Genomic DNA, 25,044 nt, shown 5'->3' with positions numbered 1-25,044 from the left:
ATATATATATATATATATATATATATATATATATATATTAATATATAATTTTAAATATATTTTTTAAAAAATTAATATTTGTAATATATTTTATATATTTGATATTTTAATAAATTTGTATATATCTATATTTCTGAGTAATGAAAAGTTTTTTTTGTTGTCCACATTTATTTTATAATTTTATATTTTAAATATTTTTTAAATAAAAATAACTATTTTATTAATATTATCTTTTAAATGATTATTTGTGTAATTTAACTATTTTTTATTTAATTTTTTTTAAATTTAATCATTATAAATAAAAATTAATTATAATAAATTTTAAAAATGATTTATATTTAATTTATAATTATAATAATGACAATAATTATATTTTTTTATTTTTTTATTATCATGAAAAAAATGAATAGAATGTTTTTACTAGTTTATATAAAATCTTTGAGGTTATTTTTTTGTTTTTATTTTCGTTCAAAAATATTCATTATATAAAAAGTTGATCCTCCATTTTTTTTGTCTCAATTTAGTTTTGATTTTTGAAAACATGATGCAATTTTTTCATTTTCGTTAAATTTTTTGAATCAGATATTTTATCAAAATTGAAGTTGTAAATGAGAATGATTATTTAATTTGTTGGTGTAATTGACATAATCCTAATATCAATTTTTTACGAAAGATCTTTCTTCGACTTTAGAAAATTAAAAAAAATTCAAAGTACTTCAATTTTTAAAAAATCACGAATAAATTGAACGAAATAGACCAAAAGAGTAATTCAACCAAAATTTTGACACCTCTAAAATTTTGGCTGAAGATCCGCCACTGACTATCACGTGTGAATTCTAAAAAATTGTCAATTAATCATTTAAACATCTTGCATATATAATAGTTTGATCAAGCTGATGGACTCGATAAATAAAACTGTCAACACTGTCAACAGGAAGATTTAATAACCTTAGCTCATTGCAAAAGTGCAAAGAATGAATCATTTTTAGCTATAACAAATTAATTATTTTACTATTAAAAATTCTTATATTATATGAATTTTTTTAATTTATTAAAAAAATTTGTAAGAAACTTTTTTTTCTGTTATTTTGTAAAATATTTTGTAAAAACAATTTGTAACAATTTTTTTACAAACTTTTTTTCACAATAAAATTTGTAAAAATTTTCTATAAAAGGAAATTCAAAACAACAGGAAATATGAATTTTTTTAATATTATTTTTTATTTAAAAAAAAGTTTTAATTTATTTTCTTTTTTATTTTTCAAATTCACCCACGATCTCAGATTTCTGTTTCAATTTTGTTCTGTTTTGGAGAACAAAGATATTGGGATAACTGGTCTTGTCGTGTTCTTGTCAAATTGGAACATATGATATCAACCATTCATACGGCACAGATTATTTTTCTTTACACATGCTTTGCTGAGATATGCATACCCACCTCAATTCAATTGGCTAAACAATTTCAATCAGGTATCATTTTTTTTAATTAGGTATTAACTCAGACTCACATTTTAAACCAATTTTATAACAATAATTATACGTATCTTCTCAAAATTATTAAGTTTGATTTTATGGAAATAAAATAATAACATAATATAGAATAACGGTTATTTATTATTATAATAATAAATTGTTTATTCCATTAATAACTTTTGGAATCTCAGAAACAAATATACACCTTATACTTTTGAAAAACTCTCTCTTTAATAATCACATATTTTTAAATAGCCAGTGACCTTTTTATTGGAGTACCATAAAATTTGTCATGTATTAATTCTTGGTGTGTTTGGTTGGAGGGGAAATAAGTGGAATATTAGTTCAAGAATTTGCCTAAAACATATAAAACTAAGGTTTAAATACTTTTTTGTCCTCATTTTCGTAGTGTTTGTAGATGGTCCTCATATTGACAGAATGTTTAAAATAGTTCTCATCTTTACCCAAAGTTTAAAATGGTCCTTATTTTCGCAATTCGTGTTTTATTTGGTCTTTTCTGTAACTTCGTTTAAATCATTAACGGAGCATTGTACATGTGACACAGTTTGTATTAGGGTGTGTTACGTGTATTGTACATGTGTGCAGTGGCGGATCTTGACCAATAATTTTGGGAAGCCAATATAATATATTCAAAATTCAAAATTTATATATTTAATTAGTGTCACTAATACAATAAAAATAAAAATGAATAAATAATTTATTATAATTGTACATACAAAAGAAATTACACATATGCAAAGGATTGTCCTTCGTTCTTTCAGATTTTTGAACTCATCAATAATTGAATTAAAACTAAAATTGTCAACTATTTATTTTTCAATGTAAATATAAAAACATTCCAAATAATTAATATAAAATATGTTCCTCTAATTGAACAATATGATCATTTGTATCATGATTCATGATACGTTAAGATAAAATATTGAATTTGAATTATTTTCATCGCCACAAATAACTTTCTTTTTATCACTTTTAACAAATAAATTCATTCTTTTATTCTTCATCAATATATCTATTTCTTTTTTAAGTTTAAGATTAAAAAATAATTTATCATAATTTAATTAAAAAATCAATGACAACCAAGTTCCAAATAAAAGATAGTTATAAAAAACACATAGAACAATCATTTTTTTCTCTCATAATCATAAAAAATGAATATAAGACTCATATGGTAAAAAATAATGTTAACTATTAAACAAATATTTCATTATCAAGTGATATCAAAAATTTACTTTTTTTTTTCTTCACGAATGAAAAAAAAAAACAAATGAGAAATGAAAGCAAAAATAACAAATTTGTATTTAACTGTTTATTTTTCAAAATAAAAACAAAAGATGTGAGAGTGTGAGATCATAATAAGTTGTGAAAAACTTAAAAATACAATGAAAAAAATAAAAAAAATGTTAATAAATATTTTTATTCTTTATTACATTTCATTTTATATTTTATTATTTATTAATATTAAATGTTATACTTAAAATAAATAAAAAATACTAAATTAAACTTCTATTACACTATATATTACATATAATTTAAAAATTAAAAAAAAATTAAAAATAATTTATATATATAATATAAACAAAATTAAAAAATTAAGGGGGGCCATGGCCCACCCCTGCTCCAATAAAGCTCCGCTATTGCATGTGTGGTAATTAGATATTTGGAGATAAAGAAGTGAGTTAGAGTTTTGGTAAGAAATGTTTGGGCAGTTGGTGAGTTTTTGCAATCTTGTTCCTTCATTCCCAATTGGTGTTGCTACCAATCTTCTTCTTCTTGCAATCCCATTATATATGTATGTTACGGTCTCAATCTTCTTCCTTTACCTCTGGTTGTAATCGTTGGAGGCAACCGTGTTGTATCACTTCGTGCACTGTTGGTGTTTCAACGAGAAATGGATTAACTCCGAATTGTAGCTGCGGAGGGATGGCAGCTTTGAGGATGACAAGAACTCCAAAGAACATTGGTAGAAAATTTTGGGTACAATCTGTTTTTATTTTTGTGTTAATAATAAATTGGTTTTAATTTTTGGTTTATTGATTTACAGAGTGGTGGTTCCAATAATGTGGGCTACAACTTTTTCAAATGGTGGTGTTGATGAAAAGGATGTCATCATCATGACACAAATGAGGCAGATTAATGATTTGGAGAAGTCATTGAAGGTTGCTGATAAGAGAGGCTGCAATTAGTAATAGGGTTCACTTGTGTTGTTATTGTATTATTCGTATTGTTATTGTGTGTAATTTTTTAAAGTCCAATCTGTTTTGTACTATTGTTAAATGAAGAAATGAATTAGTTTGATTACGATATTTATCTAAGCTTGGGAAAAATTAAATTGATCTAAGTCTGGAAGAAGTTAAATTCATAATATTAATTCATCCTCATCAAAATGCACTACATCAATGTTTGGCAAAAGTGAAATTGGACGAAGTTTAAGGAAAGTCAAAATGCAGTACATCAATAATGAATTCTACATCAGAAATTCCAAAAAATAACCAAGACGTTTGTAGCTGCTATCATGGCCTCCTCCTAATCTGTAATTTCATCGTAAACTGCTGAGATGGTTCTTCTGGTGTTGGTAGTGGTGCTGCTTGACTCTCCACTTCATTCATTGGTGGTTGAGTTGTTTGAGTTTCAGCAGTTGGTGCATTCTCAACAGTTTCAATAGTTAGTGGATTCTCAACAGTTTGGGCATCTGGTGTAGTGTCAACAGGTGTTGTAGTCTGCTCATCCACAGACTTATCTGGGAAATTGTTTCTGTTATGTTCAATCTGACGGCATATGCTACATTTTTTTTCTATGACCTCCTTTGTTGATTTGTGTGTTATCCTTTCTCAACTCCCACCCTTCCAACCTTCTTTTTTTCTTGGGTCTTCCTAGTAAGATCCTCTTATGTAGTGGATGGACGTCAGGGTAGGGAGTTCTTTCCCATAAGACTTCACCATTGACTGGAAAGATGATGAATTGATATATTTCTTCGTAGACCCACGAGCAAACACAACCCAGAAAACCCTAAACCCACTTACCTCGTTGATGATGATTAATTGAAAAATTGAAATAAAGAGCGCAACTGCAATCCAATAATGAAATGACAAGTATTAGTTGCTTCCTAAGCAAATCCGAACTCAAGAAAGACGAAGATGAAGAAATTTCCCTAATTACAAAATTTCCCCTAAATTGAAAAATTAACGTTAATTAGCCATATGTACAGTACATGTAACACACCCTGATACAAGTCGTGCCACTTGTACAATGCTCCGTTAATGATTTAAACGGTGTTACAAAAAAGGACCAAATACAACACGAATTGCGAAAATGAGGACCATTATAAACATTCGGTAAAGATGAGGACCATTTTAAACATTCTGTCAAAATGAGGACCATACGCAACAAACACTATGAAAATGAGAACCAAAAAGGTATTTAAGCCTAAAACTAAATAAGTAAAATTTAAAAATATGAGTTTCACCAATATTATTTTTCTATGCAAAATTATCTTTTCAATAATCATATCTTTTTAAACAGCTGGTGATAATTTATTGGAGTACCATAATTTTTTTCATAAACGTGTTTGGTTGGAAGAGACATAGAGAGTGGAAACAAGAATTTAAGAATTGGTTTAGTACATAAAAATAAATGAATAAAATTAAAAGAATAAGTTTCACCACTTTCTTTTTTCAATCATTTTTATTTACATTAATCATTAACTTGGCGGAACTTTGACAAAAAATTCAGGAGTGTCAAATTAGATTTTTTCAAATTTATTATATTTAACTATAAGAACTTTAGAAAGTTATTTTTTATTGTCTTTAATTATTGGATTCACATGAAATTTTTAAAGTTTAATTGACGTACATGCATTTTTTTTTTCATCTTTATCACAAGTCTTCCTTCTGAAAAAGAAAGAATCAATTTTTCTACTCTTTATTATAATTTTTCTAATATAAATTAATTACTACTCATCTATTTAGAAAAAGATAAACTTATCACCTCCAAGTGATACACATAGTGATACATAATAAACAAATTTATCACATACAAGAAGAAAACATATTGCTTTAAAAAAAGTAGAAAATGAATTTATTCAAAAAAAAAATTGATTAGTCCAAAATGTTTCTTAACTTCTCAAATCTATCCTAATAATTTTATTTTGAAAATTATGTGAGATTGAGAGTGAAAATTAAAATGAAAAGGTAAAGGAAAGAAAGAAGTAGAAGTACATAAGAAAGAAAAAAAAAGAAGGTATACATGAAGTTTTAAGCAAAAAATTAAAAGTTAATATATATATATATATATATATATATATATATATAATTTTAAAATAAATATAAAAAATTGAATAAAAAAAATGGGGGAGTCGTGGCTCCCCTATGTCATATTTAAAGTTCGCCATTGATATCACTCTACTTTTATTATTCCTTGTTTTAAAAAAAAAAAAAACTAAAAATTTACCACTTAATTTGTGAACCAATATCGAGAAAGTTCTTCAAAGATTTATAAATAACTTTATTCTTGAGAGAGTTAGAAAGAGGGGGCAATTAATGTTGGAAGGACAAGATTCTTCAAGTGGCCCACATGGCTTCTATAAAACATCCTCTATCTATCATTTGGCGAGACTATAGCCATTCATCTCCACTCATTCTTTAGTGAAAGATCAAAAGAGCATTTATTGAAACCAAAAAGCCAATGAAAATTGTCCATCGTTCCAACTTACCACTAAAGATAATACATGTGTCCGATAGAAAGGACTTTCCTGCGAATGTTATGATGAAAAGAATAATGAATGCATTGAATGAAGCAGACAGAAATAAAGATGGTTGTTTCAACAAAGATGAGCTTAAACATGCCCTCAAAGACTTGGGTGCCTTCTTTCCTAGCTGGAGAGTGAAGCGTGTTTTTCACAAAGTCGATGTCAACAATGACGATCAAATTAGCGGCGAGGAAATTGAACCTCTACTCGAGTATCTTTGTTATCGTGGGTTTGGAAAATAAATGATTCATTATCCAATAATCAATAACCCCTTATATACTTGTATATCCTTATATGCGTTGTGAGTTATGTGATCATTGTGTATAATATAGTTTATGTTGGTGTTTTCAAATAACATATCCATGTCTACATAAGGTTGAAGATGGATTCATGATTTTTAGAAAACTTTGTTTTTCAAGTATCTAAAAAAGTTTCCTTCCTCAACTTCTTGTGCATGAAAAATAATTTTGTTAATTAGTTCTTTGAATGGATCTCGGTTTATTGAGTTAGGTGAACTATGTATGGTGTATTAATCCATAGTATCATGAAAATAGCTTGGATTAAATAGAAAAATATTTGTAAATCAAATGAACAAGATAGTTTAGAAATTAAGGATATCATGCTATTCAATAGAAGTGTGCTTGTGGGCTTATGGAAGATAGAATCTAGATATGGGACAAGAAGGAATTTGAATAATGGAAATAACCCCAAACAAGTGTCTCAATGGTGGAGAGATTTAAAACAAGCTTGTGTGGAGAATGAGGATGAAAACTGGTTTGATGAATAGAAATTATGATCAGATAAAAGAATTATGTTTTGGAAAGGTATGTGTGTATAAGAATTACCACTTAGGGAAATTAGGAAATCGTGCTTCGTGTGCACGACTTACCCTTATCCCTAATTTTCTTAAAAATGAACTTAAATAGGTAATATGAAAAAAAATTAACCTCTTTAAATTAACCAAGTTATTTTTAATATTTATTAAAAAAATCAAATATTAATGCAATTAATTGGCTGAGTCTCCCATCTATACTACATAGATTCCTTTTCTTTACATGCTTTGCTGAGATATGCATGCATACCTTAATTGGCTAAACAATTTCAATTACATATCATTTTTTGTTAATTAGGTATTAACTCAGACTCCCATTTTTAACTATTTTTATAAAAATAAGTATACGTATCTTCTCACTTGTTATGTTAAGTTTGATTTTATGGAAATAAAATAATAACATAACATAGAATAACGGTTATTTATTATTATAATAATAAATTGTTTATTTACATAGTAACTTTTCGAATCTCAGCCAAACTCAAATATGCACCTTATACTTTGAAAAATGATCTTTTCAATAATACATATTTTTAAACAGCCAGTAATCTTTCTTGGAGTACCCTAAAATTTGTCTTGTATTAATTCTTGGTGTGTTTGGTTGGAAAGGGAAAGAAATGGAATAAGAGTTCAAGAATTTGCCTAATACATAAAATTAAATAAATAAATAAAATTTAAAAATATGAGTTTCACCAATATTTTTTTATATACTTTTTAAAATATTTTTTAATAATCATATATTTTTAAACAGACTAACAATAATTTATTGGTGTACATTGCTCCTAATAGTATCACCTTGATTAAAAATCGGAATTTAAGGCGGTTTAAGTACTTCTTCCTCCTTCCATCATTCGAGAAGTCTTTTAAAAGATTGTGACGAAACACATGCACCAAAGCGAACAGATAGAGTAGAAACAAGAGTTTAAGAATTTGTCTAATACATAATAATAAATAAATAAAATTTTAAAAAATATAAGTTTCAACATGTATTTTTTTTTTGGAATCATTTCTATTTACATTGATCATTATTTTATTTTTATCTTTCTCTGTTTTCTTACTAAAAAAAACTAAAAATTCACCACTTTATACCAATATCATCGAGAAAGTTCTTCAAAGATGCTTTTATAAGTGAAACTTTGTTCTTGAAAGAATTACAAAGGTGGTAATTAATGTTGGAAGGACAAGATTCTTCACATGATCAACAATGACTTCTATAAAACACCTTTTATAAAGCATTTGGAGAAAGCATACATCTCCACTCCCTCTTTTGAGAAAGATAAAAAAGATTACTTAATGAAACCAAGCCCATGAAAATTTTTCATCGTTCCAACTTACCATGAAAGATACATGTGTCAAACAGAAAGGACTTTCATGAGAGTGTGATGATGAAAAAGATAATGAATTTATTGAAAGAAACAGACACAAACAGAGATGGTCGTTACAACAAGGATGAACTCAAGCAAGATCTCAAAGACTTAGGTGCTTTCTTCCCTCGTGCTTTTGACCAAGTTGATGTCAACAATGATGGTCAAATCAACGACGAGGAAATTGACTCTCTACTCGAGTATCTTTGTTCTTGCGGGTTTGGAAAATAAGTGATCCATTATCTAGTAATCAATAACTCCTTATATATTTATATATCCTTATATGTATTGTATTCTGAATTATGTGTTACACATTAGAATAGTTTGTGTTGGTTTTTCAAATAACATCCATGTCTACATAATTAAGGTTGAAAATGGATTCATGATCAACTTATAGATAATTTTGTTTTGTTTTTCAAGTATCTAGATAAACTTCTTTCCTCAACTTCTTAGTTATATATGAAAGATAATTTTGTTAACAAGTTGTTCAGTTGCAAGGAGGGTGGGGGCAGGTGAGAGCAGCCAGGGAAGTTGAGGGAGGGGGAAGAATGACCATGGAGAGTGGAAGGGGAGAGAAGAGAGTGAAGAGAAGTGAAGGGAGAAAAAAAATCAGAAGAGTTCCAAGATAGAATATAACTCAGATTTTAACCAATCCAAATAGAATAACGTCAATTTAGCGGAAGAGATCATTATGAAGTCGCCTAATTCATTATGAGAACATAGTATTGGTTTAAGTAGTTCAAAAATTATAAAATTTAAGTATTTGTTAAAATGTAACAATATAAATAACCCTAAGTCAATCAAATTTTAAATAATTTAAGTATAAGTGTACAAAATCACACAAGTAAGTTTAGGTATCATTTTTCCAAGGGACTTATGCAATACTAGCCAATGATACAATTGATAACTAATTTAGAAAAACAAATAATTTCATAATTTGTTATGTTTAGGAAATTAAAATTGTTAATAAACAATTTAAACACTTTTGAAAGTCTAACAAGCACTTAAAATATAGAAAAGTTTAGAAATAGTATGGAACCACCTCCCAACGCAATTCACTCTCCCATTTGACAACCCAACAAAACATGGCCCCGGTTTAGAGTGACGCCCAAAATGAGTCACCAAAACTTTTTGGCCTTGACATAAAAGTTTCTTGTTCAAATTTAAGACAAAAAAAAATTATGGGATTAGTGTATAATTAAATTAGAGTAACTCAAAATCTAACTATTTACAAAACAAGATAAACATGAAGAATAAGTAAGTTAAAACTAAACAAAAGTTGATTTTATTAATAAAGTAAATAAAATAAACAAAGTTGATTTTATTAATTTGTTTATTTTCTAAGCAACGTGAAGGAATCAAAGACTAACTTTCAAGTGGATCCACTCATTGTAGTAATTGGTCCCAATCATATTCTTGGTCAATTAAATACTCAGATATTGAATGTGTTTGCCTTGGCAAACGAAACCTATGATATCATTCATTCACTCGAAAGATATTCCTTACTTTTCAACAAGATATTTGTATCCAAAGAAAGATATCTCAAACATATTTTGTTGAGATATACATTGATGATATATAATTTTTAATAACAAGAACTTTTATCTACTCAACATTTTATATTGTGTTTAGACCAGAAATTTTAATTATTTCAACAAATTTAAATATATGATATTTAAATTATTTAGAATTAATTTTTTTTCATTTTATAAATTTGTTTATGGAGTAATTAAAATATCTTAAATTTTATTTTATTTTTAAAAAAAGTAATTAAATTTTTTCTTTTAAAATAAAATTTCATTTTGAAAATATATATTTTAGAAACAAAATTTACAAAACATATTAGCTAAATTTAAATATTAAAATAATATAATTTTTTTTTCTATGTGTATCGAGAGTAGAGTTGTCAATTTGGCTTAATCTACAATTCTTGACCCTGGTCCACGTAGGTCGGAGCCAAAAACATCTACAAGACCAAAATGCCCACATAAAAAACTCATAGGACCAAAAGAGTAACAAAAGCCAAAATAGTCAGCCCTGTCTTAAAGTCTAGCTGAGTTGGCCTCGATGGAAGATCGACTCAAGACAGCTCGATCCAAAAGTTGAGACAAGTCGATTGAGAATAATCAGGTCAAACCAGATCAAGTCAAAGGTTGAGTCGAGTCAATCTAGATCGAAGGTCAAGCCTACTCAGTATGATCGAAGAATCGAGTCGAGATGAATATCTTGTAGATTGCTTTGCTTAAAGACCTCCTTTTATGATGTATATCCATCCATGCAAATTTAACCGAGCATATTTTTAAACTATCCTTTTTAAATTATTGTCAAATATTTGTAATTGTGGCTTGATTATAAATATAACTTGCATAAAAATCTTCAATAATGTTAAGAAGTAGACTTTAAATTTAATTCAACTTCACAAAACTAGTTTATATCAGTAGTACATAGGACAAAATATACAATAGAACAATTGAGATAACTTTTCTCTTTATAAAATTTATCTTTGTTGGCAACCTATTAATCAATATATTTATGCTAAATGATAACTTTTATATTCTAGAATATTACTCTATCATATTTATGCTAAATGATAACTATTATATTCTAGAATAATTTATAGAGTGTTATGCTTATGACCTCCTTTTTTATTATGTATCAGTTCATGCAAGTTTAATTGAGATTTTAATTCTAATTCTAATTCAACCTTAATGACCTTATAAGATATTTACACTTATTTATATATTATAAACTTATTTTTATCTGGTGTGACATCTCTAACAATTGTCTCTCTCATTTTAATAAACTTCTCCTCCACCACAAACATCACTCCAAATTCCCCGGTCAACATTCGATTTCTCTCATTGAACTGAATAAAAATCCACCAAGGACACCCGTTCAAAAATCAATGATTAATATTCTTACCAAGGTAGACCATATGATAGATATTTTTCCTTATCCTCCATGCTTTCTAAAACTTACTTTCACTCTTTACGAACAAAATAAAATATATTAACGCAATTAATTGAGTTAATCATCCCATATTATCAAAGAATCATATGCCACATTTGACCAAACATATTTGGACAAGGTGATGAGAATAATAAGGCAACTATGGAAGAATAAAAGTATTACATAATTGGATAATTGAAGATCATGCATGAATAATATAATTAGTCCACTCCCTTTTAGTTTTGAGTTTAATGTTTGATTAAGGGTGTGTTTGTTTCAATGTCAGAGAATTGATGAATCAATTCTCCAACACAGAAGTAAAAAATTAGTTGTTTTTAATTTAACGTGAATTTTTGACTCTTTAATTGATTTTGAAAACTAAACACGTACTGATTTTGTGTCAGAAAATCAATTCTAATCAATTCTACATCAATTTGACGCAGAACCAAACACACACTAAGGTGATCAACGCAAAATAAATAAGACTGCGACCAAAGAGATTTAATAACCCCGTATCTCACTGCCAAAGTGTATAAAATGAATCATTCTTAGCTATGACAAATTATTTGGTATTATAGAAAAAATGTTTTTAATATATTTGTTTATTTTGCAAATTCACCGGTTATCAATGCTTCAATTTTCTTTTGTTTTGGTAATCAAATGAATGAAGAAAAAAAATCAACTGAATTCAATCATTCAGGTGAACTGGTGGAGTCGTATTGTTGACAAATTGGAACATATGATATCAACCATCCATGCGACATAGATTCCTTTGCTGATGAGATATGCATGCATACCTCAATTGGCTAAACAATTTCAAAAACACATCATTTTTGTTAATTAGGTATTAGCTCGGACTCACATTTTTAACCATTTTTAATAACAATAATTTCTACGTATCTTTTCAATAATTAAGTTTAACATAACATAGAATAACGGGTATATCATTATTAAAAATTATCATATTACATGGAAATTTTCTTGCAAATTTATTAAAAGAAATTGCAAGAAAAGACTTTTTCCTATTATTTTTTCTAAAGATATAAATTGGTAGGTAATTTCTTCGTGGGTAATTATTTTCTACAAAATTATAAAAATCGTAAGTATTTCCTACAAAATTTGTTATAAAAAGTGTTTTATACAAAATATTTTACAAAAATATTGACAGCAATTTCCTGCAATTTTTTTTCATAACAAAATTTATAAGTATTTCCTACAAAATATATTTCAAAACAAAATTGACAGGAAATATAAATTTTTTTAGTAGTGTATATTATTATAATACTAAATTGTTTATTTCCATTGATATTTTTTGGAATCTCAGTCAAACAAATATACACCTTATACTCTCCAACATGATCTTTTTATATTTTTAAACAGCCAGTGACCTTTATTGGAGTACCACAAAATTTCTCATAAATGTGTTGGGTTGGAGGGGGAAAGAGGTGGAATAAGAGTTCAAGAATTTACGTAATACATAAAATTAAATGAAATTAATAAATAAAATTTAAAAAGTTTGAGTTTCACCAATATTTTTTTCATTTACGTTCTATCTTCTTCTTCTTTTTATTATAATTTTACAAGACACTTTAATCTTAATAAATTTCGTTAGTTTTATTTTTTTTACCAATTTTATTTCTCTCTTTCTTATCGACAAAACCCACAACGGCCTGTATAAAAACACTCTCTATATGTCATTTGGTGAGAGCATAAGCATTCAAAAGCTCAAAAAAACACTTAGTGAAATCAAAATGCCTGTGAGAATCCCTCGTATAATACCCAAGCCGGATCAAAAGTCCTACCCTGAGAGTGAAAATGCCATAATGAAGAAAATAATGGATTCGTTAAAAGAAGCAGACGCAAACAATGACGGTCGTTTCAACAAGGATGAACTCAAGCATGCCCTCAAAGACTTAGGTGCCTACTTCCCTGTTTGGAGAACAGACCGTGCTTTTGATAGAGTCGATGTCAACAAAGACGGTCATATCAGCGGCGATGAAATCGATTCTCTCCTCGAATATCTTCGCTCTCGCGGCTATGGAAAATAAGTCATCTATTTCATCCAATAACCAACCACCCCATATATATATATTCTTAATTGTATGCGTGGTGATATTAATGTGTGTTCTGCAAAATATAGTTTGTGAAATAACATCCATGTCTTCACAACTAAGGTTGAAGATGGATTCATGATTTATAGCTATAACTTTGTTTTTCAAGTTTCTAAATCAGAGTTTCTTCCTCAAATAATCATGTTACTGAGTTGTTTGGATGGATCACAGTTTCTTGGTATAAAGAAACCAATACTGAGTGAGCCAGATACACTATATATGCATGAAGTCTTGTAATATATGTGTGTGGAAGTTTTTTTTTTTTTTTTCCTTCTCTCTTATCTACACTTGTGATTTTAAAATTGTTTACTCGTTAAACAGTTTCGTTTCTTTAGATAACTTTGAAGAAAACAATGTTCTTGCTTGTTGGATGAGAACTTAATGAAATTATTGATTTTCTTTTGTTATGAGAACTTGAAGACAATGAACATAGTTTTGTTAAGATTATAACTTGCGTATTTTGTTAAGATTTGACCACCATGGATAATTTGTGATTTTTTTCTTAATATTTAATGAGCAAATTCCTTATTTTGGCAAGAGTTCAGTGTGATTATTTGTATTTTCCGACAAAGAGCATATATGAAGAGATTAAAATTCTTGTAAACCGTATATGATAGAGATTCTTCCTTATCTTCCTTGCTTTTGGCAAAGTTACTTTCAATATTTATTAACAAAATCAAATATTAATGCAATTAATTGCGTGACTTGTCCCATTAAAGAACCACAAATCTCAGAAACCTACGTTAGGACAAGGTGACGGAATAATTACATCTGAGATCTACAATAAAATAGAAATAAAACAAATTTATATTATATAAATGAATATAAATCTCAGTTTATAAATTGATCTTATAGGATAAATTAGATTTAAAAATAATTTTATTAGAAAAATAAAGATATTAAATAATGAAATAGCTTTATTTTACATGAATAATATATAATTTATGAACTCCTTTTAAATTTGTTTTTGTTTCTGATTTTTTTACGGTTATATTATATTTTATATTCATTTTTGTTATTATCAATAATAATATAATACATTTTGAATATATTATTTTTTCCTTCTAAAATTATTGTCGAGATATGTCATTGTGTAATACTAATATTGTTGTTCAATGTGTATATATATAAGATTTCTCATGCTGTGAATATATATTTTTTATCAATAAAAAGGATTATATAAATGCAACACTTCGGTTACCAGAGAAGATATATGTATAAAGGAGAAAGAAGAGAATGATTGAAGTGGTGCCCAGTGGGTAACATTTGAAAATTTCCAAATTTGGTCTTCTGTGTATACTTCCTGTTTAATTATTTAGAAAAAAATAATGGAAATTATAGTATAATTAGATGAAATAATCAATATTAAATTACTTACAAAAAAAATAAAATAAGGATTGAGTTAAAAAATTAATTTTATTGATATAAAATAACTAATAATAATTATAAAAATTATTATCATCAACTCTACTCTTACTCTTAGTATATATATATATATATATATATATATATATATATATATATATATATATATATATATATATATGTGTGTGTGTGTGTGTGTGTGTCAATATATTTTAATCTTGATTTTCTTATTGAAATTAAATTTAATTTTTGTTAACATATAACCTTTTTATTTATCCTAAATTATTATTAAATAGCCTTTCTTTTGTTACGAGTTTTCTTTACTATACAAAAACTACTCGAAATATACTACCTGTTCACCTAACGAAATTTCTACAAAAAAATTAAATATGAATATTTCACTACATTAATATATAAAAAATATTATATTAACAATAATACATATTAATTAAACTAATATATAATAAGAATGATAATTAATCAATAATATAACTTTAGAATAACTTTTATTCTTTTTTTTGTTTTGGCTAACCAAATAAAATGAATCAAATGCTAACTTCTAAGTGAATTCTCTCGATCGTGGTAATGGGTCCCAATCATATTCTTGGTCAAATAAAGACTCATACACGATTGTGTTTGGTAAAAGTTCGTCGAGAACATTATAAATAGATGATGTATAGGCAAAGTGATTTAGACTCTTCTGATTTATTAGATTGTCTGAAATCCAACATTTACTTGAAAGTTGGAATATTTTTCCAGATACTATCAACCCGTCCACTGGAGGGGGAGTGTACCAATAAGGGACTCACCCTTAAGGGAGAGATTGTTAGGAATCCAAATGTGAGTCTAAGTCCCACGTTGGCTAGAAATGAGAAAGTATTACACAACAACCTTTTTTCATGACAAATATAATTAGTGTCATATGTGTCTATACTTTCCATGTGTCAATTGGTTAGAAATGAGAAAGTAGAACACAACAACCTTTTTTTCATGGCAAATATGATTGGTGTCATATGTGTCTATACTTTCCATGTGTCAATATATTTTTTATGAATCATATTTTTCACATGGGTGAAATAACATTGTTTATAAGCACCAAATAACCCACACTTTTTGTTGAATTATAAGAGAAAAGGTGCATCTAATTGAAGGAATCAAATCCAATGGCATACCAAACTTGAGAATATTGTTTGTTCAAACTGTGCACCAACCTAACAACACAACATGATTATTTATATGCTTCCTAAAGTCCTTTAATCTAATATTTAATATTTAATTTGAATTTAGAATTAATTAATGCAAAACGGATACGTTAATTACGGAAAAATGAGACACTAGCTAGGATATTTTTTATTCCTTTGAGATACTTATGTGCAAAGGAAGGAAGGTATAAATGATAATAATAAAATATGAAAAAATATTCTTTTAATTATTCCTTCCTAAATCAAATTACAACTTGTTTGTCTCTCATTTCACCACAACCTTCATATACCTATTTATTTATTCAAAATATCGAATCACTATTTTTATATTAATATTCGCTTTAAAATAAATATGCAAAATTCAGTTTTTGAAAATCTAAAAAAAAGGCATCACGTGCTAATATATTCATGTATAAATAAATGTTGCAAGAGATAGTTACTTTAAATAAATAAAAAGTGGTTTAGCAGGTGTTAAATGGGATTAATAAGAACAAACAATAATATTATTTAAATGTTTGGGTGGAGGGATATTATTCTTTTTTTCCGACAACTGAAGTTAAAATAAATTCATGGTAGAAGAACTTAATCAAGATAATTTTAAAAGTTAAATATTCTAATGTTAATGCTTATTCTGTGTTAAGCCATGATTCATTAACTTTGTATTGGAATAAGCTTTCTGTTTTCAATTAATTTATATAATTGTTCTTTCATGCAACAGTGGTGAGGATTTTAACCATACTCGTTTTCGTTTTTCAAGTAAAAAAATGAATATATATTCTTTGAAATATGTATTAAATATAAAGAAAAAATATAATACTAATCTGATTTCGAAAAGAACATATATATTTTCTTAAATATCAAGAAGCTATAATTATATGAATTTTAAGATAAATTACTAAACAAATTACAAATATTTTAATAATTTAATATGAGAACAAAGACAAAAAAAATCTATATACTCATTTTGTTTCATACCCGAACCTGATCTATAAAGTACATATTTCATATCAAAATGAGTTAAATGCAGTTAAATGCAGTTAAAGGTTTATTTTTCTTTCTAAGTGGTATGATGTTAATGATAGCATGATTCTTTTGGAGTTTTGCGATAATTAAAGAAAAATTATTTCTTAACAAAGGTTTGTCAATAAACTTTTAATTATACATACGTAACGGGATTGATAGTATCTTAATGGATGAAATAAATGTTTGATGTGATTCAAAAAGAAAAAAAATTATCAAAATATCATAATTCATGATTAAAAAAGGGGTTAAATATATTTTTGGTCTTTCAACTTTTAGTGGAAATTGAAATTAGTTCCCTTTTGAAAATTTTGAACCAATTTAATCCTTCAACTCTGTAAATGCGTGAATTTAGTCATTTTAACCAAATTTTATTAAGTTTATTTGACATTTTAAACACATCTCATTCTAGTATTTTAGTTTGTTTACACCGTTTGACATATTTTCTCTTTAATATAAATTTAGAAACGTGTTTGAAACGTTAGATAAACTTAAAACAAATTGGTTTAAAAGACTAGATCCACCTATTTCTAAAGATGAATGACTAAGTTAGTTCAAGGTTTTCAAGAGGTACTAGCTTTAATTTTTACTAAAAGACAAAAACATATTTAACCCCTACAATATTATTGTTGTGAGTGAAAAATTGAGCAAATGGAAAAGAAGAATTTAGTTTGGTGCTTGGTGACGAAATATGCGTTACTTCATGGCTTTACAAGCATCGACGTGTTAGAATATAGTAGTTAGCATTTGTGCTATGGCATATAATTAATTTCCTTAATCTAAGTTGATTATGTAATTTAACCCTTTTATAAAATTTGAATATATGTAATTATGAATCGTAAAACTGAGCAAAAAATCATTTCCACTATTCAAAATATTTGTTTCAACGTCAGAAAGTCTCTATATTACTCAAACTTATGGTTTCCAAATCACATAGGAATAATTTTATTTAGAACAATACCACTCATTTTCCTTCATCACTTTATTCACTTTATATGTGTTTGGTTCGGTGTTAGAATAATATACGATTGATTTTTCAACACAAAATGCGAATAATTTGACTTTTAAAATCAATTTGAAACAAAAAAAAATCACTTCTAAAAAAAACAATAATTAGTTACTTTACAAATCGATTCGACCAAAATTGATTTCAACCAAAATTAATTTTTCAAAGCACCTCCAAATATGCATTATGAATTTATGATTGTCTAGAATTCTCCTTGTGATTTCATTTTGAATAGATAGATACAATAGAAGACTTACATCCACTTTTGATCGTAATTACGTTAAAAAAAATCTCTTATTTCTATAAAATTATAAATTTATTCAACTTTTCAGTTTTTCGAATTAAACAATTTTATTCAACATTAGTATATTCTCTACGTGAATGTGTTTCCTATGATTACCTATATTGAAATTTATTTTACATTATAATCAATATTCTGTAAATAAGTAACAGTATTATTATTAACTACTTAAAAAAAATTCCGACAAAAAGCATATGAAGAGATTAAAATGTAAATATGATAGAGATTCTTCCTTATCCTCTATACCTACTTGCAATGTTTATGAACAAAATCAAATACTAATGTAATTAATTGGGTGAGCCTCCCATCCCATCAAAGAATATATGCCACATCTAGCACTAACTTGGACAAGGTGGTGAGATTAATTTGAGGAACTTTAGAAGAATAAAAATATTAGATAACTTGATTCTCTTAAAAAAATTACAAAATCATGAATGTATTATTTAAAAGGAAAAATATTATTCGAGAGAAAATGGATATTAATGAAAGACACTGTTAAATGGTAGTAAAAATAAGTGTGATGCCAAAATATCCGTGACTTATTTAAAATCATTAAATAAAAATTGAAATATATAAAATTTTAATTTTTTTAATAATTTTAAATTAAAAAAAAATGTATTACTAATATTTTTCTTTATTCTATGGGGAATTTGAACACATTTAAAAGCAAAAGAAACATATTTATTATGCTATATTTTGCTGGATTTAATTTCTTACTTATCTACAACTTTCAAAACGAAAAATTTAAACTAAAGTATATAAATTGTTTCACCAGTGACCTCTATATAACTCCCTGCATGTTTGTGGCATTTGGTGACACCATAGCTATTCATTCATCTCTTCCCACTGTTTTCAGAAGAACAAAACAATGTCTTATGTCTATGAAAGCAGAAGGCCAGTGAGAATAATCCCTACTCTACCAGGGAAGACAATAGTGGTGTCTGGTATACAAAACAAGACAATTTCTGATAGTTTCACACTGCAGAAAATAATGGAAGCACTGCATAATGCAGACAGAGACAAAAATGGAAGTTACGACAAAGATGAACTCAAGCAAGCCCTAAGAGACTTAGGTGCCTACTTCCCTGGTTGGAGAGCCTTTCGTGCTTTCGGAAAAGCTGATGCCAACAACGACGGTCAAATTAGCGGCGAAGAAATCGACACTCTTGTTGAGTATCTTCATTCTTGTGGCTTTGGAAAATAGTCATCCATCACTATTTCATCAAATAATCTAATAATCTAAGTGTGTTCTGTAATCATATATTACGTAATATAGTTTGTGTTTGTGTTTATATACCCTCATGGCTACACATATATAAGGTTGAAGATGGTTAATAAATCATGATATATAACATGATTCATATCAGATATATAACTTTGTTTTCAAGTATCCAATAAATAAGATTTCCTTCCTCAACTTTGTTTGTGTGCTTGAAAAATACTTCTGTTACTCCTTTACATAGGATCAGTTCCTTATTTTTTCATTTAGTTCTATTTTGCTCAAATTTAAAAAGTTCTATTTTTCTGCTGTGCTATTAGCATTGTTTTTTCCATAAATGGGTCAATTTTTATGTTTAGTTGATTCTTACATACTTACTCATCAACAAACAAATTATTGCTTGATTTTGAGAACAAAAAGATATTATCATCAATGGTTAATAGCATACAAGTTAGTTCCTTTTTTGAACTTTTACATGAGCATGTGTTCATTTGTTCACAAGTTGAGAAAATGAATCTGAAGATAGAACCTATTAATATTACATACATACAAGGTGAAGCCACTCATTGACTATGAGAAGACAACAACGTTAAACTGATGTGATTCTCATCATACGATTATTATTGCCATGTCCATGACAATTGAATCAAATAAATAATCACTACAACAAACTGTACAACGAAGAAAACAATGTTATGTGTCTGATGTTACACCTTTGAGGCGAAGTTGTAATTCTGAAGCAGGAAATTGTATTCTGTGCTGTCATAAATCCTCTGTCCATCGAATTCCACACAATGATGCTGATTTCGTCAGGCTTAGCTAATACACATCACTTATACAAGCAACATTAAGATCAAAATGAAACATATTGCATGCAAACTTTGATACTTGAATCATCTTTTTAAGGCCTAAGTTCTGAATCTGTGGCATTTCATATTGAACAATAGTCACACAGCAATCCAAACAGAGATACCAAGCAAATTATTGCAGATAAGCTTAAAGAAATCTCCCTAAACAGCTTAAGAAATCTGTTTAATGAAAGAAAGAACACAAGATTATAGGAAAGATTGCAAGTGCATCATCACTCAAATGAAAAATTCTACTCAAGTCCAAAGATGCTTAAATTTTTACCTATAAAATTCTTGGAGCAGCACAGTCTGCAGTCCTGCAACTATCTACACCAGAACTAGATAAATGCCAAAAGATCCTTAATTTATAGCAGAAGAGGTCTCGGGTAATTTCCAGTAATTCCATGAATTAAAATCTTCCTGCAGCCAATATTCAGAAAGAACAAGGCCAATAAATAATGTACATCAAGAACAAATCTTTATATCATCAGACTTGCTACTAAATTCTGGGAAGACCCAAAATGAGTTTGTGGGGAAATAAAATAAAGAAAAAGCCTTCGGAGTTGAACCTGTTCAGATGAGTTTGTAGGGGGGAACATTCCATTCACAAGAGAATGAAGAGAGGTGTATGAATGTGTGTCAAAACAACGACTATTTACAACAATCTCACCCTGAAAATGAAATTTTGCAAACTATGAGTAACTCGGGAAGTTTTAGCATTTATACATTTTCAAATATAATACTTACCCTTGGATTAATGATGAAAATTTTTCCTTTTGGGATTCCGACCTTAAGGTAGCTTACTTCATCAGTATCTCTATTTCCAAAACCAGCATAGAATGGATTGCAATCAGGAGGAAAAAGTGCCTTAATGTCCTGCATGCATTAAATTTTCACGTATCTTAAATAACATGAATATACTGAACAAAAGAACATTTTTTTACCAATTTTAGTGCAGTGGGAACCTAACCTCTAAACATGCAATTTTGAACTCGTGAGGAGCCCTCCGGATAACTGGAAAAGGAGAATAAATGCATCATAATCCCCAATATTATAAAGGCATCATGATCAAGGTTTCAGTTCCAGTCTCAAAGCCTTGACAACATATTGAAAAAATCTAATGCATCACCTAAGATAACTCCTACAAAAACTAGTGTGTTTTAAACCTAGTATTGGACCACAAGATGTTTGAATTGACAATTTTAAAAACTTTTGTTAGTTAGTTCCTAAATAAGACGACATTAAACAATCAAGTAAAAAGGGATTAAAATGGATAATAGGGAATTTTCAAAATCTAAGGGACTAAAAAGAGAAAAGGTCATACTTATACAAGTGAGCAGAGGAACAGCAAGAAGAAACAGAAAAGAAAGATGAGCATACTAGTTACCTTCTCGATATAGAGAAGGAAAAAGTCCATCAGGGGAAATAACAACAGGACCATCTGGTAAAACTTTCCCATCCTGCATCATAACAAAAGGAATTTGATGATGTAAACTGTTTTCTTTATTTCATGATCTTGTTTTGTCCATACTTGACATTCAAGATTGATTTGAAAATTGTGTATCACCTGCTTAAGGTTGCAAAGAAATTGTCTGGTGTGATAGGCCTGAGATATTGCGCGAGCACTGAGAAAAAGTAGCTGGTAGCCATTTTCCTGTAGAGCGTGTATTAGACTAGAGAAGATTCATAATTGTTACAGACAGGGTAATGGACATTTTCAATCCTAGAACTCCCTAGACAATGAATTGACCATTAGAATGAATGAACAATTATGTAAAATACAAGTCATGAATCTTGTGGCCTTAACAGATAATCACTTATTTGTTTTGGGAAAACCTGCCAAAGAACAGTGCTGATATAAACAGTTACATTGATGTATAAGAGCAATGAATTTTCATGTTGCAGTAATCTCAAAACACCTTAACACACAGGCAAGACAGACAAACCTTGATATCTGAGAATAAATGAGCAACGCCTGTTTGCGACCAGTCGATTCCTACTAATGGCATGAATTGACCTAGAACATCTGACCTGTTGGTGTAAAACAAAAGAAAGAATTTAACATTGTTTTGTGCTTTGTTCAAGGATATCAGGACAGAATTGTTTCGTGCTTTGTTCAAAAGAAACAGGATTCATGGAGCATCTTGTTCAGCACCAAAAAATAGAAGTTTACTTTGCTAACTCATAAGAAGAAAGAGTTTGGTGTTGTGTGTTTTCTCATTGATTTAAGAAAATAAGTCAGGGAGCTCTCCCAAAATAGATTATAGTTCTGACTTATTGTTGTTGGTATAGGCAAGATACAGTTAATTAAAGTTGAGTGATCGATTCAATCATTGTTGATATTTCAGTAAAATTGCTGAAGTGCATTTTTTGGTTATATCAAATTAGCAGTGAAAAGGCAAGAAACTATTATAAGAATGAATAGTAACTATAATTCTGTTAGAGTACAATATGTATTTATTTGAAAAACTGTTTCCTTTGCACTAAGATATATCCTCACCTTGTAATTGTTCCATCTACATCTGATATCACTATACGAGTATTCCATTTCCACAAATATATTTGAGCATCAACCTGAAAGTCAAAAGAGTATTTTAAAATAGAAAAGAAATAACAATAAAAGAAACAAAGTGAAAGGCAAAGTAAGCTTCATGTATTGAAATAAAATTGATTACTAACCTGCTGGTTCCCCATAGCTGTGGAGAAACTGAAGGTTATTGTGTTCCTCCCTTCCCTCAGATTCAAGGATTCAAGTTGTTCAGACGTTGGAGTATTCTGTCTAACATTCTTAATCGAACAATCTCTTCGACCAATATTGACAGTATGAGATTTTCGAAACATTGGTTTGTCTCCAACATTGCCGGCAGCACACATACCAGAATGGGAACATTCTCTTTGCTGAGACTGTAACACAGAGGCCTCCATTTGTGTTCTCCCAATGTCAAAATCCTTAGTCACTTCCTCACTTTCTTTAACCTAAACAAGAACTAAAGCACATCAGTGGAGAAGTTTGCAGCAATGGATACTTCTGACAAGACAACAACTACTATGATAATAGACATATGATAGTACTAACAGGTTCAAAAATTCAAATTCTAAGAATAAAAGCTCCAACAAGTTCACCAAGAAGAATTTAGCATGATTTACCTCAGGTAGAACTAGAGTTGCAGGTTGCAAAACCTCCTCAGTAGTGAAACGAACTTCTCCACATCCTGCACTTGCAAGGCGCATCTCATTAGACACAGGCTTTGATCTGGTAGCATCTTGCTCACTGCAAGAATAAGATTCCTCCTTCATGTTACGTGGTGGTAAAGGTAAACCATTGTTCAAGGCCTCACCCTTAGTTTTCTTCCTGTCTTTTCGTGGAAGTTGATGATCAAAACTGAGATTTGTTGACCACTTCAGCTCCAACAAGTTGGCTGCAATCTCAGCACGCTCCACGGAATCCACTCCATTCACATCACCATCTTCACCCTCTCCTCCTCTCAAAGACCGTGACACAAGACCAAGAATTCGAGAGCGGCGAGACCTGGTTCTACCAACAACCTTAGCCTCTGCTTTTGAATTGCCCATAGAATCATAGTTCCAACTTATGGACTTGAAATGCCTATTATTACCACCACCCTGTGGCATGACACCATCACTATCACTCGTACTTTCACTTTCACCCTCAACTATCGATTCCCCTTCTTGTTCTTCTTGTGTGTCTCCATGGTTGAAAACAACTTCCCCTTTGAGGTTTAAATACAAATAGAAATCAGGCTCTACACCGTTGACACTGATATGAACCTTCACCTTCTCCTTCGAAACCATGTGCAATTTCCCAAACCTAACATACCAAGGAGAGGATTTGAAGCTCCCATCTTTCTGCCGAACCACAACAATGTCCACCGCCCCACCAAAAGGAAGAAACGGCCCTGAAACAGTGTACACGCCGCGGCTGATGTAGCTGCCAAGCCTCCCCACTGCTTGCATGCTAATTTTTTTTATATGAAACCACAACTATCCTTCAAAAAAACTAATCTTGCTGAAACCCAATAACAACACCAATCTTGTTTTTTCTGACTGCGAAAATTTACGATGGCAAAACTCATACAAACGTTGATCCGATTATAACACAATCATTTGGTGATTCTTTCGCCAACCCGTGTAATATGTATTGTGTTGTTTTCTAAATTTGGACAAAAATTGCAGCAACGGAATTTCGTGATACGATGAATTTGCAGAAGGGGGAAAATTCTTAATTAGAGATCTGCTGAACCTCGTACGTTAAACAATACAGATGATGCTGTGTTGTGTGGGACACCGACTTACAAAACTTAAAGAAGGTACCGCCAAATGCAAAAATGGAAGAATATTCGGTTGGAAAGTGGAGAATGTGCTTAGATTTTGAGAATATTCTTGAGATCTAATAATCCTAATCCAATTGCATTAAATCAATAAAAAGTAAAAAAATAGCCGTAATTGATTGAAAGTTTGAATTGAAAGTTGTTGAAAGCACTGCGTTGGAGGTTCTGAAAATGCCGGTGATAGCTACGGAACGCAACGAAAGTTGAGAATTTGCAGGGAAATATAGAAATAGCGTG

General features: G+C 28.9%; 3 protein-coding genes across 8 annotated transcripts; 2 read left to right on the top strand and 1 right to left on the bottom strand.

The window, feature by feature from the left end:
- Positions 1 to 13,074: 13,074 nt before the first annotated feature.
- LOC114193605 (calmodulin-like protein 5) lies at positions 13,075 to 13,771 on the top strand. The gene has a single exon (XM_028083475.1). It carries the CDS (start codon positions 13,078 to 13,080, stop codon positions 13,432 to 13,434), a length of 357 nt encoding a protein of 118 aa, XP_027939276.1. The 5' UTR covers positions 13,075 to 13,077; the 3' UTR covers positions 13,435 to 13,771.
- Positions 13,772 to 19,169: 5,398 nt separating this feature from the next.
- On the top strand, positions 19,170 to 19,808 carry LOC114194466. Its single transcript, XM_028084707.1, has one exon. It carries the CDS (start codon positions 19,260 to 19,262, stop codon positions 19,593 to 19,595), a length of 336 nt encoding a protein of 111 aa, XP_027940508.1. The 5' UTR covers positions 19,170 to 19,259; the 3' UTR covers positions 19,596 to 19,808.
- A 225-nt stretch (positions 19,809 to 20,033) lies between these two features.
- On the bottom strand, positions 20,034 to 25,034 carry LOC114194465 (phosphatidate phosphatase PAH2). 6 transcript variants are annotated; one of them, XR_003606391.1, is made up of 11 exons: positions 23,606 to 25,033; positions 23,138 to 23,434; positions 22,959 to 23,032; positions 22,405 to 22,489; positions 22,026 to 22,112; positions 21,846 to 21,918; positions 21,429 to 21,472; positions 21,206 to 21,334; positions 21,028 to 21,129; positions 20,742 to 20,878; positions 20,034 to 20,531 (listed from the first exon to the last, which is right to left on the bottom strand). XR_003606391.1 is itself a non-coding variant. In XM_028084706.1 (11 exons), exons 1-11 carry the CDS (start codon positions 24,431 to 24,433, stop codon positions 20,819 to 20,821), a joined length of 1,653 nt encoding a protein of 550 aa, XP_027940507.1. In that variant the 5' UTR covers positions 24,434 to 25,034; the 3' UTR covers positions 20,034 to 20,818. The 6 variants fall into 6 exon arrangements, 2 of the variants coding, with proteins under 2 accessions (XP_027940507.1, XP_027940506.1); XR_003606392.1 differs by having other exon boundaries at positions 20,034 to 20,429; XR_003606393.1 differs by having other exon boundaries at positions 20,034 to 20,383.
- Between the last annotated feature and the right edge of the window lie 10 nt (positions 25,035 to 25,044).

Source organism: Vigna unguiculata, chromosome 8 (genome assembly GCF_004118075.2).
Source record: "Vigna unguiculata cultivar IT97K-499-35 chromosome 8, ASM411807v1, whole genome shotgun sequence".
NCBI classification, from domain to species: domain Eukaryota; kingdom Viridiplantae; phylum Streptophyta; class Magnoliopsida; order Fabales; family Fabaceae; genus Vigna; species Vigna unguiculata.
The sequence above is the reverse complement of the archived record's forward strand: the minus strand, read 5'-3'. Positions and strand labels throughout refer to the sequence as shown.

What these genes read in the sequence shown, in the direction of transcription:
- LOC114194465 (XM_028084705.1), bottom strand. Translation starts at nt 24,433, where the DNA reads ATGCAAGCAGTGGGGAGGCTTGGCAGCTACATCAGCCGCGGCGTGTAC. An exon ending in GTAGATGGAACAATTACAAG is followed by an intron (nt 22,490 to 22,958) that starts GTGAGGATATAT and finishes TTACACCAACAG; the next exon opens with GTCAGATGTTCTAGGTCAAT. An exon ending in TCCTTCTCTATATCGAGAAG is followed by an intron (nt 21,473 to 21,845) that starts GTAACTAGTATG and finishes CTCCTTTTCCAG; the next exon opens with TTATCCGGAGGGCTCCTCAC.
- LOC114193605 (XM_028083475.1), top strand. Translation starts at nt 13,078, where the DNA reads ATGTCATTTGGTGAGAGCATAAGCATTCAAAAGCTCAAAAAAACACTT.
- LOC114194466 (XM_028084707.1), top strand. Translation starts at nt 19,260, where the DNA reads ATGTCTTATGTCTATGAAAGCAGAAGGCCAGTGAGAATAATCCCTACT.